Source organism: Anomaloglossus baeobatrachus, chromosome 6, assembly GCF_048569485.1.
Source record: "Anomaloglossus baeobatrachus isolate aAnoBae1 chromosome 6, aAnoBae1.hap1, whole genome shotgun sequence".
NCBI lineage: Eukaryota > Metazoa > Chordata > Amphibia > Anura > Aromobatidae > Anomaloglossus > Anomaloglossus baeobatrachus.
Window position 1 is genome coordinate 172,569,097 of NC_134358.1, and position 15,311 is coordinate 172,584,407.

The window sequence follows — 15,311 nt, forward strand, 5'->3', positions numbered from 1 at the left end:
AGTCTCTGCTAACAATGCAGAGTAAATGTCTTACAGCTATGAAAACGTCATAGGGGCTTTAAAGACAGATTGCTTACATATGTATCCTGTTACATCCAGACACCCATCCTTAATATAAACACCAAATCCCTTAGCCCCATGATCATGGTTTATGTATGTCAAATCATCTTAGAGAACATATATAAACTAGAATGACCCCGTAATGATTACATTAATAAAGTAGTCTGGTCGGTTTGTTCGTGGATATAAATAGACAATGATATAATAATGCAGCTCCTTAAAGACTTTCTACTACTGTGGGCTCTAACACACCAATAAGCTGTAGGTAAGATCCACAAAGTCTTAAAGAACTGGTTTTAGGTGTAAGTGAGAGTTTAGACCAGAGCTTGACATCTGGGATGGAAGGCTCCGGGTGACAGATGGTGCTGGAGTAATGTGGGACAAGCAGATCGGAATTCCATTAGTAGGAAACAGTCAGTGGTGTCAGAGGGCAGCGATAATGATCAGGGCAGTAAAAGAAGGTAACGGGAAGGAGACTTCTGGGACACATGCCAAGATGAAGTGTCAGCTCCTGACTGCTATGTCTTTTCATGCTGAGGAGAGCTGTATTTGGCCAGTGCTATAAACTAGTTAGACTTATGTAGGAAATGTCATCAGTTAAGATGAAAGCGTCAGGGCATTGGGCTATGTCTACTTTGTCTGCATATTTTGTTGTATTTTTAGCTTATTATTATTTTTTTAAACTCACATTGTTTAGTTTTCTATAGAGGTCAATTAAACGGTACATTTTCGATGCAGTTATTTCAACCTCCTATATGACCTATTATCACACTTATCTGGTTTTCTATAGAAGCAACTTTAGGAAAGTTTGTGGCTTTGTTTCTTTAAGAATCAGACAATTTTTCTTGTAGTGATTCATAGAAGCAGTGTAGTCATTATCATTAATAAGCAGTGATAAGATGAGAGGGCAAGAAAAAGAAATCACACTTGGACCTCATTCAGACATTCATTTTTTTTCTCGTGCGTTAAGAAAAGGGAACAATTTTTGTTGGTGTTTGGTCAGTGTGTCCATTTTTACCATAAGGCTGCGTGCCTACGATCAGTGTTTGCAGCATTTTGGATGCAGCATGCTTCAGCTGTGTCCAAAACGCATTTCTAGAAATCCCGTGCCCACTGTGCTTGTTTTTTCCACAGTCAACACTGACCTGTGGTGCGTCTTTCCAGAACACAGCATGTCAATTGTTTGCTGCAGATTCGCATGCGTCCTCTGTAGGGAAAACACAAGTGAGAGACCGCAACGCACTGAACCATGATCGTGGGTACAAGCAGTTGTGATCTCCTGTGGAGGAGACTCGCGGCTCCACAGGTCAGAACCTGCTGCGTCCAGGAGGCAGTGAGTCCTGATCGTGGGCACATACCCTTAGAGCGCCATTTGTTTTTTTATATGAGAAAAAAATGGGAGCTTCTCTTATACCTTAAACAGTAAAAACAGATAATACTCAGATACGACACAGGTAACATCCGTGTGCTGAATTTTTTCATACAGCAATAAACTTGTATTCACAAGTTTAATCCCAGATTGAAATCAAAAACAGAAATGTGTCCATTGTTTGGGGTGGACACTTGGTGAACAGCCCCATAATGTAAAGGTGAACTATTTGTGGAGCTCTTAATAGGGTTTGCACAGACAGAATTTGCATAAGCCATTTCACTTAACAGGTCCCAGGGTATCCTTGGCCCCTTTACAGGGATCTGGAATTACAATAGGGACTCATGTTGGATTGCCAGCTGCTGGAGCGAGGTGGCAGAGGAAAGTTAACTAGTTGGGTCAAAACCATAGAAGGCAGGTACTGAACAAAATAAGGAAGCAGAAATTAAAGAGGCTCAGTGCTCTAATCTGTCCATTAGTATTGCATGCCCCACTGGTAGACCCAGATAGAAGAGGGCCCCAGTGCAAGAACAGTACATGGGCCCTTTGACATCCAAGAACGCATCAAAATGCACAATTCCTCCTGCTTTGGAGGTTGACATAGACCTCCTAACTTCTTGGGTCCCTGTGCGGCTGCACCAATGATATGTCCTGGCATGATCCGCCTGCCTCGCTGGTGGTTGACAGTGCTGGCTTGCCTATACCAAGGACTGTCTACAGAAAAAGCTCAGGTGAGCCAGTGTTGTCAAACACTAATAAGATACGGTAGTTGGAGGCATGCAAAACCAGTGGATAGAACGGTGTACTAAGCTGTTTAGACACACCAAGAGTTAACAAAGCACAATAATTAGCATTTTTGATTAAACTTCAGTTTTTGCAGAATGGAGGCAGTGATTTGATCACTAAATTGGGATTTTTCTTGGAGCTGTATGCCCTACAAGACTATGTGCTTAGTTATACTGTCAGTTTGGGCTGACAGACTCCCTTTTATCTCAAACCCCCAGAGTGTGATGTATGCAAGAGGGGAAAACAAGATAGACAAGCTGCCTACAACAATAGGTTGATACAAATATGAACTAATGAAGACAAGTCAAGGACAAAACTAGCCTCATTATCAGAGAGGAATAACAATTCTAAACTTCAAAGTCAAATGTGAAAAAAAAGATTTAGTTGCAATCCAAATTGCTGTATTTTTTTGTTTAGGAGGAACATGGACATTCCTTTGGTATTAATTGTAGTGGACTGTCACGCACGGAGTAGGAGATGTCTGTATGTACTGTGTGACACACATTCAGACCGACGGGCATCTGGCGCACTATAAAAACTAAACAAACAAGGGGGACACCGGGGACACAATATCAGCAGGAGGCCCTAGAACTAGTGAGAGGGGTAGGCAGGACACCTACTATCCTCACCTGCAGCTGTCGCTAGACTCTTAGCCAGTCCCTATACAGTCTCCGCAACTGTCACTGAGCAGGAACCTCAGACCCTGAGAAGACCCTATAGATGCCCTTACTAGTGAAAGGCCGGTGAAGTTCACTACACACCACTGCTGCACTAAAAAGACACAAGGTAAGGTAAGACAGAAAGGGGGATAAACAGAAAGATACAACACCAAACTTCACAGCAGCAGACAGACTCCAAAGTAGCAGATGGATGGGCACAGGAAAATTCCCCAGAAGTTCCTTCCACCAGGATGGCCAGAGTAAAAAAAATTCTAACAACAGCAAAGACTGCTGGGAAACTCTACTATTTAAACCTACATGGGAGTGGGCTCAAAGCAGCTACAGCTGACCTTGACTGGTATGAGCTGCTGGCAACAAAAACTGATAGTAACTCATAAGATGCCAAAGCAAAGGAAACTTAGTTTAAATGAGGAGTCTAGATGGCGATGGGAGGCTTCAGTCCTAACGCTGTCATTAGTCTCAAAACAGCAGGGAGACGACCGTGACAATACCCACCTTTAATGAGAGGACTCTGGACTCTCAAGACTGCTAATATCATTCACCTCAAATGTGAACAGGCCCCTCCGGTTACCAGTTAGAGATACAACACATTTCCGGAGCAAAAACCTGTGGACTACGTCATGGGTGTTAAGAGTAGAGGGTAACTCTAGCCGTACGGCCATAAGGTTAAGAATGTCGATAACTCTAAAGAGACCGATATACCTCGAGCCCAGAGCTCCAGACGCACAATTCCACCTGGTGTTTTAAGTGGAAACCCACACATAGTCATTCTTAACCAGGTCGGAACCTGAACGTTTATTTCCATGCATGCCATGGACCAAATTGACTGCTGGGAAAACTCCACTATTTAAACCTAAATGGGCGTGGGCTCAAAGCAGCAACAGCTGACCTGCACCGCTCAGAGCTGCTGGGAACAAAAACTGACAATAACTCATGAGACGCCAAAGGAAAGGAAACATTGTTTAAATGAAGAGTCTTGATGGAGATGGGAGGCTCCAGTCTTAAGGCTGTCATTAGTCTCAAAACAGCAGGGAGATGACCGTGACATGGACCTTTTTCAGGCACCACTCTCTATATAGTATGTACTTTTCAAACTTTACGCATTGAAATTGAAACAGATGTCTAGAAATGAGATAAGGAGCGTGTGCCTTCATATAAGACTATTTAACACAAAAAGTAAAAGAGGTTTCTACATCTGCGTATCCAGAGGAGACGGACTTGAAAGATATCATACATATATTTTTACACTACTGAATATTATGGGAGGCTTCATTTGATTTATTATGTATTTTGAAAAACTTACTAGAATCAGGTAAATCGTTTTCCTGTTCTTCTCTTTCCATTTGTTGACACCAACCCTCCATTCTATCTCTTTCTGCTTGAAGAAGTTTTAAAAACCAATGTCCATCTCTATGACAAACCGATCGGTGAACTGCTTCCAATGGATCTTCTGTAATAGAGTCAATCCATGGGTCTGGAGGAGGTAGTATGGAAGGGTCAAAATCTGCATCAAAGTCCTCCTCCACTGCGCAGGCATGGTAATGATTGCCTGAGCCCTGGATGCTGACTGTGGAGGTACATGCATCTCTGGAATACTGTTTGGTCAATGGCCGGCTATATTGAAATTCCTGGTCAGCCAGCTCCACTGGACAATCAAAATGCTCCCTGAGGTCCAAATCTGCTTGCACAGCAGCAGTAACACTGTTTGACCGGGTCAGTCTGCGCAACCTTTGATAAAGAAATAATATGAAAAATTATGCAGTGAACAGCAGAACATCACATTAACATCTCAATATTATACCAAATAGAAGAACACAATAGTTTCATTACCTTTCCAATTTGTGCATAGACGTTTTGGTGTAAAAATTTAAGGTAAGTATCTAAAAACTAGGCCACAAAAATCTTTGTCTCCTTCGACCCAACACCATAAAGCCGTCTACAACGTTAAAAAAAACCTTAAAAGGCCCAGTGTGGTATATGAAATAAAGAGAAAACTGTATTTACCTACCTGATCATACCATCCCTTTACAGTGGGCATTGTGTCCTCCGCTGGTCACCTGACATCTGGCATGCAGAATCACATGACCGCTGCAGCCATTCAGCATCCACTGATGGGCTGCAGCCTCCACTTTCTGTCCAAACAAAAAGAAACATCTCTTTTCCTGTTTGGACAGAATGTAAAAGCTACAGACAATTGTCTGCATTAGTCACGAGATGCTCTTATCCACCATATACGGATGATAGGAGACTAGATGGACCATAGTACTGAGTGCATAGCAGCAGTGCTGTTATAATAGGTGAGTATATATATTTTTTACACCACTCTGGGCCAAATAAAGTAAACCTTAAAAGTAGTTGACAACCCCTTTGACAATTTATCCAATTCTGTCATTGCTGCATGCCAGACGTCCTAGCACACAAAACATTGAGGACCTAGGTAGAGGAATAGTTTATTTCTATGGGTACCCTAATACAGCTCTGTACAACATACTCATTATACGATTTCTGGAGTTCAATCAAGCTGTTTTTAGTGATTCCCTAAAAATAAGACTTGGGCTTATTTTCGGGGGATGTCTTATATTTTTTATTGGTTTCAGTGATTGGGTCATCCATTGAAAAATGAATATTGACCCCCTCCCCCTGCCCACCCCTCTGCCGGTGTCAGTGATTAAAACTTGTGCTAATGAAAAAATGAATATTCACCCCTTCCCTCACTCACCCTTCTGCATGGAGTCAGTGATTCATTCAGGCTGTGGTACAATGTTTGCACTGGCCGGCGGCTCTCCTCACTTGAGCGAGACAGCTGCATAGAAATACACGCTGACATGCTTGGGTCAGAGGAGCCGCTGGCCAGTGCAAGCATTGCGCTGCAATGCTCAGGCAGTAATACCACAGTCTGAGTGAATTCACTGACACCGCGCAGAGAGGTTGGCAGGAAAGGCAGTGAATATTCATTTTTTCATTAACACAAGTTCCAATCACCAATATTGGCAGGGGGTTAGGTGAGGAAAAAAGGATGAATATTTATTTTTTTCATTAATACAACTTGCAATCACTGACGCCATCAGAGGGGTGAACAGGGAAGGGGGTGAATATTTATTTTTTCCTTAACACAAGTTCCAATCACTGATGTCAGCATAGGGGAAGGTGGGTTTAGGAGCTGAATATTCATTCCATCAACTAGTTGAAATGTGACTATATACTTCGGAGCTTACATTACAGCAACATCACGAGGCAATGTACTGTACACCAATACAAGTTACATATCATTAAAGGGCTGCCCAAGCCCTATTTCAGGATACTATAAGGATGGTGATCCACAACAAAGGCTTATTTTTAGAGTAGGCCTTATATTTTATGCCTACTCCAAAAAGGCCAAAAAATCCTGCTAGCTCTTATTTTCGGGGTATGTCATTGTAAATTACATGTTAAAGAAGGGGTTCACCTATATTTATTATTGGCCACAATGATATTATGTTGAGAAACAAGGTTTCTCTCAAATACCTTGTGTTGCCAATAGTGCCTGTGAGCGGCGCTATTGCAGTCCACTCTTCCCCATCACCTGACCCCTGGGCTCTGTGACCTCGGGGATCCGGTGATGTAACGTCAACTTCTTGCTCATCTAACATCACCGCGGCTGGTCCCAGTCTCCATGAGTGACTGGGCTGTTGGCGCAGTTTCACTGCTTGTCACACACAACCCAGCTTCCTTCCTGCTTGCGTGCTCTGCAGTGAAGGAGGAGTGAGCAGGGAGGTGCTGCACTGTGATGAGCGGTGAATTGCCGCCGACAGCCCAGTCACTCACGGGGACTGGGGATGGCTGCAGTGATGTCAGGTGAGCAGGAAGTTGACGTGACATCACCAGATCCCCGAGGTCACAGAGCCCAGGGGTCAGGCGATGGGGAAGGGCGGTCCGCAATGGCGCGGCTCACAGGCACTATTGGCAACACAAGATATTTGAGAGAAACCTTGTTTCTCAACATAATATCGTTGTGGCCAATAATGAATATGGCTGAACCACCAGGCTGAACCACCACATACACCATGTCCATAAATGTGACAATCATTTTGTGGACAGTGAAACTAGGGCACCACTTGTACCTGTACCAGTTATTAATATTCTTCCCTATATGTTTGAATAGTATAATAGTAAATAATTAGTTTAAGCTCAAATTAAGGAATATCGTTTAAGACAAAATATACGATTTATATCTGAGACTGAAGCCAACCTGACAGTCCTAAAATATAACTAAATTTATCTACAACAATGCACGTCTCATTGACAGCACCTTAAGGCTATGTGCGCACTGGGAAATGAAATTTCCTTGCGTAAATTCCGCATGCTCTCAAAGATTACAGCACCCGCGGTAAAAAAACGCGGGAAACCGCACCCGAAAACCGCATGCGGTTTGCCGTGGTTTGCTGCGGTTTTACCGCAGTATTGTTCGTGGTATTGCCGCGGTTTTGCCGCGTGCGGGTTGGGATGTGCTTTATTGCATTCAATGCAATAAAGCACATTGAAGAAAAAAAAAAAATACATTTAATTCTGATAGTAGATAGACAGAAGAATAGATAGAGGGATAGATAGATAGACAGACAGATAGATAGAGGGATAGATAGAGGGATAGATAGAGGACAGATCGCTGCATTTCCCACGGTCGGCAGTGAGTTCACATTACCGGCCGTGGGAAATGACCGGTAATTACCTCTGCTGTCTGCTGCTTTCATTCAGCGCTGTGTCTGTGACAGTCGCGGCTGGATGGAAGCAGCGCAGGACCTGTGGATTACGCCGGAGCGGTGGATTACGCCGGAGCTTTGGTGTGGGAGGGGTTAATAAAATGGTGAACGAGGCTTGTTGGTTTTATTTAAAATAAAGGATTTTTCGGTGTCTGTGTTTTTTTCCCTTTACTTACGGGTTGATCATGTCAGCTGTCACATAGACGCTGCCATGATCAAGCCTGGAGTTAATGGCGGTGATCCACCACCATTAACCCCTTGTATTACCTTGCTGCCACTGCTACACGGTGGCAAGAAGAGCCGAGGACACGCCAATACTGCCGCATATTGCATGCGACAGTGCCGGGGCAGCTGCGGCTGATATTCTCGGCTGCGGGAGGGGGAGTGAGGCAGGGGACATTAACCCTGCCCCTCTCCCTCCCCAGCCTGAGAATACCGGGCCGCCGCTGTGTGCTTACCTCGGCTGGAAGGTGAATATGCAGCAGAGCCCACGTTCTTTGTTTTCTATATTTCCGTTTTCTTTCTATGTGTGTTCTATGTGTCTGTGTCTGTGTGTTCTATGTGTCTGTGATGTCTGTGTGTGTGTGATCTGTGTTTGTGTTTACTCTCTGCACGGCTTCCTCTTCCTGTAATGACATCACTTCCCTGCAAAACCGCAGACAGGCGATGTACATTACCGGAGGTAAACCGCGAAATACCGAAGGGAATAACGCAGCAAAACGCAGTGAACCGCACAGAATTTGCTGCCTGCGTTATTCCCTGCGGGATTTCATGATTAACATTGGAGTCAATGGAGTGAAATCCCGCGGCGATGTGCGGAAAAGAAGTGACATGCACTTGTTTTTGCTGCGGGATTCCCGCAGCAAAACATGCAGCTGTCAAATTCCGCCCAGTGCGCACAGGATTTTTTTTCTCCATAGGATTTGCTGGTGATTCACTGCAGAGATGTTATGAACATTTTCTGCAGCGAAACATGCAGCAAATCCGCGGAAAATCCGCGGCAAAATCCGGTAAGTGCGCACAGGGCCTTATAATGCCAGTTACTCTATCCTTTTTATGTTGTCTCTCTTTTTTCTTTCTAAATATGTATTTATATAACCACGTAACTCAAATTACGAGCCCCGAGGACAACCTTTTACTGTATGTAAACCAAGCTGCATAGTGATAGTTTGCTGCCTTCAATGTATTCTGTTTGTTATAACCCGTGACATCGCCACAATTCAAGCAATTCTAATTACAAAACAACAGGACAAAAATGATTTCTTTAAAGGGTGGTTCACTGCTTAGCTTTACTAGCCACATGGATATAACGTTCAGAAACAAGGCTTCTCTCAAATACCTTGTGTTGGCAATAGTAGCTCTGAGCTGCGCCATTGTGGTCCACTCATCCCCATTCCGTGCCCCCCCCCCCGGGGCTCAGTCACCTCTGAAATCTGGTGATGTGACGTGAGTTTCCAGTTGACCTGACGTTACTGAGGCCGGATCCAGTCTTCCTGAGTGACTGGGCTGTGGCCGGAGTTTCACTGCTCATTACAGCCCAGCATCTTGCACCCTCCCTCAGGGCCGCCATCAGGGCATTACTACTGTGCCTGGTGTAGGGGGCCCGGTGAAGAGAGGGGGCCAGGCCAGACCCGGGGTAAATACTTACCTTTAGCTTCAGGCAGGACGGGCCCCTTCTCTTCACCAGGCCCCAGTCACAGCAGCAGCAGCAGAGGGGCCAGCAGTGTTGCTTCACTACCAGACATGACTAATTTGCATGCGAAGGGGCAGAGCATGCAAATTAGCCATGTGCTGTAGAGGAGGCAGGGTCAGTGGAGCAGAGCAGGGCGTGTCATCGCTATGCCGTGCAGCAGGAGGTCATCACTCTGAGACCTCATTACACTCCTGCAACAGCGGCTGAGGTGGCGAGGACACGGCAGCCAGCGGGACAGGTAAGCGCTGGGAGCCGAAGATTTGCTGTACTCTGCCCGGGGCCCGCACTGATCTCTGCGGGGGGGGGGGCGCTGATCTCTGCCCGGGTCCCGTGCTGATCTCTGCCGGGGGGCGCTGATCTCTGCCCGGGGCCCGCGCTGATCTCTGCCGGTGGGGACGCTGATCTCTGCCGGGGGGGACGCTGATCTCTGCCCGGGGCCCGCGCTGATCTCTGCCCGGGGCCCGTGCTGATCTCTGCCCGGGGCCCGCGCTGATCTCTGCTGAAGGGTGGGGGGGCGCTGATCTCTGCCCGTGGCTGCCCGCCGACCCCAGCCCCTGTCTTGCTTCAGCTAGATCAGGGGTGGGGAACCTCTGGCCTGTGGTCTCCTGGCCTCTCCACTGTGAGCCTCCTGGCCTCTCTGCTGTGAGCCTCCTGGCCTTTCTGCTTTGAGCCTCCCTCTGCTGTGAGCCTCCTGGCCTCTCTACTGTGAGCCTCCCTCTGCTGTGAGCCTCCTGGCCTTTCTGCTTTCAGCCTCCCTCTGCTGTGAGCCTCCTGGCCTCTCTGCTTTGAGCCTCCATCTGCTGTGAGCCTCCTGCCTCTCTGCTTTGAGCCTCCCTCTGCTGTGAGCCTCCTGGCCTCTCTACTGTGAGCCTCTTGGTCTCTCTACTGTGAGCCTCCTGGCCTCTCTGCTGTGAGCCTACTGCCTCCCGCTGCTGTGTGCCACCCTCCCAGTGCTGTGTGCCACCCTCCCTCCAGTGCTGTCTGTGCTCCCTCAGTCCTGTTCATGTCTCCAGTCCTGTTTGTGCCCCTCTAGTGTTGTCTGTGCCACCGCCAGTACTGTCCAAGCCCCAGCCCCTCCTGTGATGTGTATATGCCCCCAGTCCCTCTTGTGATGTATATACAGTGCCTTGCGAAAGTATTCGGCCCCCTTGAATTTTTCAACCTTTTCCCAGATTTCAGGCTTCAAACATAAAGATAAAAAAAATTACATTTTATGGTGAAGAATCAACAACAAGTGGGACACAATTGTGAAGTTGAACGATATTTATTGCTTATTTTAATTTTTTGTAAAAAATAAATAACTGAAAATTGGGGATGCAATATTATTCATCCCCTTTACTTTCAGTGCAGCAAACTCACTCCAGTAGTTCTTTGAGGATCTCTGAATAATCCAATGTTGTCCTAAATGACGATTATGATAAATATAAGCCGCCTTTGTGTAATCAAATCTCCGTATAAATGCACCTGCTCTGTGATAGTCTCAATGTTCTGTTTAAAGCGCATATAGCATCATGAAGACCAAGGAGCACAACAGGCAGGTCCGTGATACTGTTGTGGAGAAGTTTAAAGCCGGATTTGGTAACAAAAAGATTTCCACAACTTTAAACATCCCAAGGAGCACTGTGCAAACGATCATATTAAAATGGAAGGAGTATCATGCCACTGCAAATCTACCAAGACCCAGCCGTCCATCCAAACTTTCATCTCAAACAAGGTGAAGGCTGATCAGAGATGCAGCCAAGAGGCCCATGATCACTCTGAATGAACTGCAGAGATCTACAGCTGAGGTGGGAGAGTCTGTCCATAGGACAACAATCAGTCGTACACTGCACAAATCTGGCCTTTATGGAAGAGTGGCAAGAAGAAAGCCATTGATCAAAGATATCCATAAAAAGTGTTGTTTAAAGTTTGCCACAAGCCACCTGGGAGACACACCAAACATGTGGAAGAAGGTTCTCTGGTCAGATGAAGTCAAAATCAAACTATTTGGGCACAATACCAAACAATATGTTTGGTGTAAAAGCAACATAGCTCATCACCCTGAACACACCATCCCCACTGTCAAACATGGTGGTGGCAAAATCATGGTTTGGGCCTGCTTTTCTTCAGCAGGGACAGGGAAAATGGTTAAACTTGATGGGAAGATGGATGGAGCTAAATACAGGACCATTCTTGAAGAAAACCTGTTGGAGTCTCCAAAAGACCTGAGACTGGGACAGAGATTTGTCTTCCAACAAGACAATGATCCCAAACATAAAGCAAAATCTACAATGGAATGGTTCACAAATAAACGTATCCAGGTATTAGAATGGCCAAGTCAAAGTCCAGACCTGAATCCAATTGAGAATCTGTGGAAAGAGCTGAAAACTGCTGTTCACAAACGCTCTCCATCCAACCTCACCCAGCTGTTTGTAACTGAAGAATGGGCAAGAATTTCAGTCTCTCCATGTGCAAAACTGATAGAGACATGCCCCAAGCGACTTGCAGCTGTAATTGCAGCTAAAGGTGGTGCTACAAAGTATTCATTTACAGGGGATGAATAACATTGCACACCACACTTTTCAGTTATTTATTTTTTATAAAAAGTTTAAAATAAACAATAAATTTTGTTCAACCTCACAATTGTGTCCCACTTGTTGTTGATTCTTCACCAGAACATTAAAATTTTTATCTTTATGTTTGAAGCCTCAAATGTGGGAAAAGGTTGAAAAAATTAAGGGGGCCGAATACTTTTGCAAGGCAATGTATATACCAGAATGTGCCCAGGAGGGGGATGTATATAGCAGGAGGGGCCCAGGATGGGACATATCTACCTAAACGGGGACCTATCTATAAAGAAAGGGACATATATTTCAGGAGGGGGAAATATATATATATATATATATATATATATTACACATGTTTTTCCAAGAGGGGCAGTGAGACTGAAGGAGGTTTGAGGGGTGGAGGCGGAGCTGTGGTGGAGCCTGGGCGGAGTCCCAAGGGGGCCCGAAAAGTTTGCCAGTATGGGGCCCTGAAATTCCTAGTGGCGGCCCTGCACTCCCTCCTTCACTGCAGAGCGCTGCAAGCAGGAGCGATGCTGGGCTGTGATGTGCGGGGACACTCCACCCACAGCCCAGTTACTCGGAGACTGGGGCCGTGCTTGGTGATGTCATGTCAACTGGAAATTGACGTGACATCACCGGATCTCAGAGGTCACGCAGTCCGGGGATCACGCGATGGGGATGAGCGTACTGCAATAACGCTGTTAACAGGTAGAATGTACTACACAAGGTATTTGAGAGAAGCCTCGTTTCTGAACATTATATCAATGTGGCCAGTAATGCCAACTAGTGAACCACCCCTTTAAATATGATTATATATAAGTAAATAGTGCTTTATACATAAATAATAATAATAATAAGTCAACGACCACTGATTAAATATTTACAGAGACTGTATATTTTTTTGCGTGCTCTGTGGCCTGGGTTGTACAAGTTGTAGTCTATAACTGGGTTTACACACTGCAACATCGCAAAGGACATCGCTGTAACGTCACCGGTTTGGTGACGCAATAGCGACCTCCCTAAGTCTCTGCTAAGTCTCTGGTGAGCGTTCAAACAGGCAAACCTGGCCAACAACTCAACAGCGATCCGGACCTGCAGAACGACCTAGCTGGTTGTTGGGGACGTTGATAAGCAGCCTTTTGAAAGGGAAGTTGCTAACAAAGTCGCTGCAAAGTCTTCACACACTGAAACTTCATGCTGCACAGCGGGAAACAAAGGACCTAGGAATGGTCCTGAACGATTTGTAACGATTACAACTTCACAGCAGGGGCTGGGTCGCTGATAGGTTTCACACACTGCAACATCGCAAACAACATCGCTATTGCGTCACAAAACCGGTGACGTTACAGCGATGTCGTTTGAGATGTTGCAGTGTGTAAACCCAGCTTATGACTATAAAATAAACATAAAACTTCTGCAGGTTACTGAAAGTGGATATATTTGTGATTCATGTCTGAACCTGCTCAATTTTAGACAAATAAAATTCTCAGCACAATAAACATTGCAGGATGTGCTATGCCGTGTATTTGCATCCGATCCCCACTTTACTTTCATGTATCTAAGGCTACATATCGCAAATGAAAACATTTATGTGTGTCACAAAAGTTGACATCACAATAGTGGTTTGGACCCTGTACAGTGTTTGCATTCCTCTTTTGATAAGTCAGGTCTGTCACTAACAGATAAATCCGTTTCTTTGAAGGCGTGGGAACATAGGTAGAGGGAATGCACATGCTTTGCTGTAACATGAACCATCGCTTTGGAGTTCTATAGAATAGTTAAAGCTACAGTGCTTCATACTTGTCAAGTCAATAAAGTTGGCACATGGTTGGGCTTTGATGTAGAAGCAGCAAAAGCAAAAGGATTTGTTACTAAAGAGTATATATACAGTGCTTAGCATAAATGAGTGCACCCCAGCAGATCTACCATAAAGCCTTCCTCCTAAAGTTCCTCTCAAAATCAATATTTATTATGAAATGCCATAGTACAAAATATTTCCACAAATGTGGGCCAATAACTATTGACAGGTTTTGGCGCTTTTTTGCACAACCAAAAAAAGTTGTTTTTTTTTTTTAAAAAAATAAAAAAAAATAAAAAAAATAATTCAAGACCATATTGGAAAAATGAGTACATCCCAATGAAATTCTTAGGGGCAAAGCTAAGGTTTAGATTACAAAATTTTGATATACAAGAAATCAATTATAGATAAGTGTAGTTATTCATTAATCAGGTGTCCAGCAGATAGTTGACTATAAAAGGTGTTACATAACAAAGCAAACACATTCCATGTGTTCAGCAATGGCACATCATGGAAGAGAAATGTCACAAAACCTGAGCAGGAAAATAATTTAGCTACACAAGAAAGGTGAAGGCTACAGCAAGACTAACAAAGCTGTATTCATCAGTCAGAATACTTTAGCAAAAGTGATACAAAAATCTAATAAATATGAACCTGCAATCATCTCACAGAAACGTCCAGGTCAACAATAGAAGTTGCATCTTCTGATGAGGATTGAAGAAAATCGTCATGCAAGTTCAGTTAGTTAGCTAAACTAGCAGAAACCAAACCAGGGTGCGTGATTCCCGTGACACAATATGGTGTTCCCCAATTCCAGCCCTCAAGAGCCACCAACAACATACAGTATGTTTTCAGGATTTCCTTAATATTTCACAGGTGATAATTCACCTGTACAGCTGATAGTTCCAACATCTGTGCATTGCTAAGGAAATCCTGAAAACATGCACTGTTGGTGGATCTTGAGGACTGGAGTTAGGGAACAGTGCTGTAGAGGAGTGGCATGCAGTGGCGTAACTACCGCGGTCACAGCGGTCGCGATCGCGACCGGGAGGTTAGGGGCCCGGCGGCCGCCAGGCAGATCAGCAGCCAGCTCCTGTCAGTGTGAGAGGAGCTGCGCTGATCTGTCACAGACCTCGCGGCCGCTATTTGACCCGCTGCCGCCGCCGACACCGGGCCCCCCTGCCTGATGTCAGCGGCGGCACCAGGGCCCCCTACCTGGTGTCAGCGGCTGCGGCGTCTCCCCCGTCACCGCGCACAGTAATGATGAAGCATAGCGCGGCCGGTGCCGCGCTATGCATCACCATTCTCCCCCTGTGCGATGACGTCACTCCCGAGCGACTGCTGTGCTGAGTGCACAGAGTGCAGGACAGGAGGACGCCAACCGCAGCACCGGGAGAACGAGCAGCGGGGAGGACAGCAGCGGTGGAAGGAAGAGAGAAGGTGAGTACTTGGGGTTTTTTTTAATATAAGTGAGTAAACGGTGGCCAGAGGCTTGGGAAGGCAGTTCTGGGGAAGCTGCAGTATTGTACATGGAAGCCTGGAGAGGCTGCTTTATACATGGAGGTCTGAGGAGGCTGCATTATATGTGGAGGTCTGGGGTACCTGCATTATTATACATGGAGGCCTGGAGAGGCTGCTTTATA

The 15,311-nt window shown here is 45.4% G+C and overlaps 1 protein-coding gene across 3 annotated transcripts in view; it reads right to left on the reverse strand.

Annotated features, from left to right (window-relative positions):
• Positions 1-15,311, reverse strand: part of DLGAP1 (DLG associated protein 1) — a 928,622-nt gene that overhangs the window by 58,902 nt on the left and 854,409 nt on the right. For all 3 annotated transcript variants that reach the window (XM_075314493.1, XM_075314492.1, XM_075314494.1), the window contains one exon: positions 4,199-4,623. In XM_075314493.1, the coding sequence (XP_075170608.1) occupies positions 4,199-4,623 (425 nt within the window). The remainder of the gene's footprint in view (positions 1-4,198; positions 4,624-15,311) is intronic.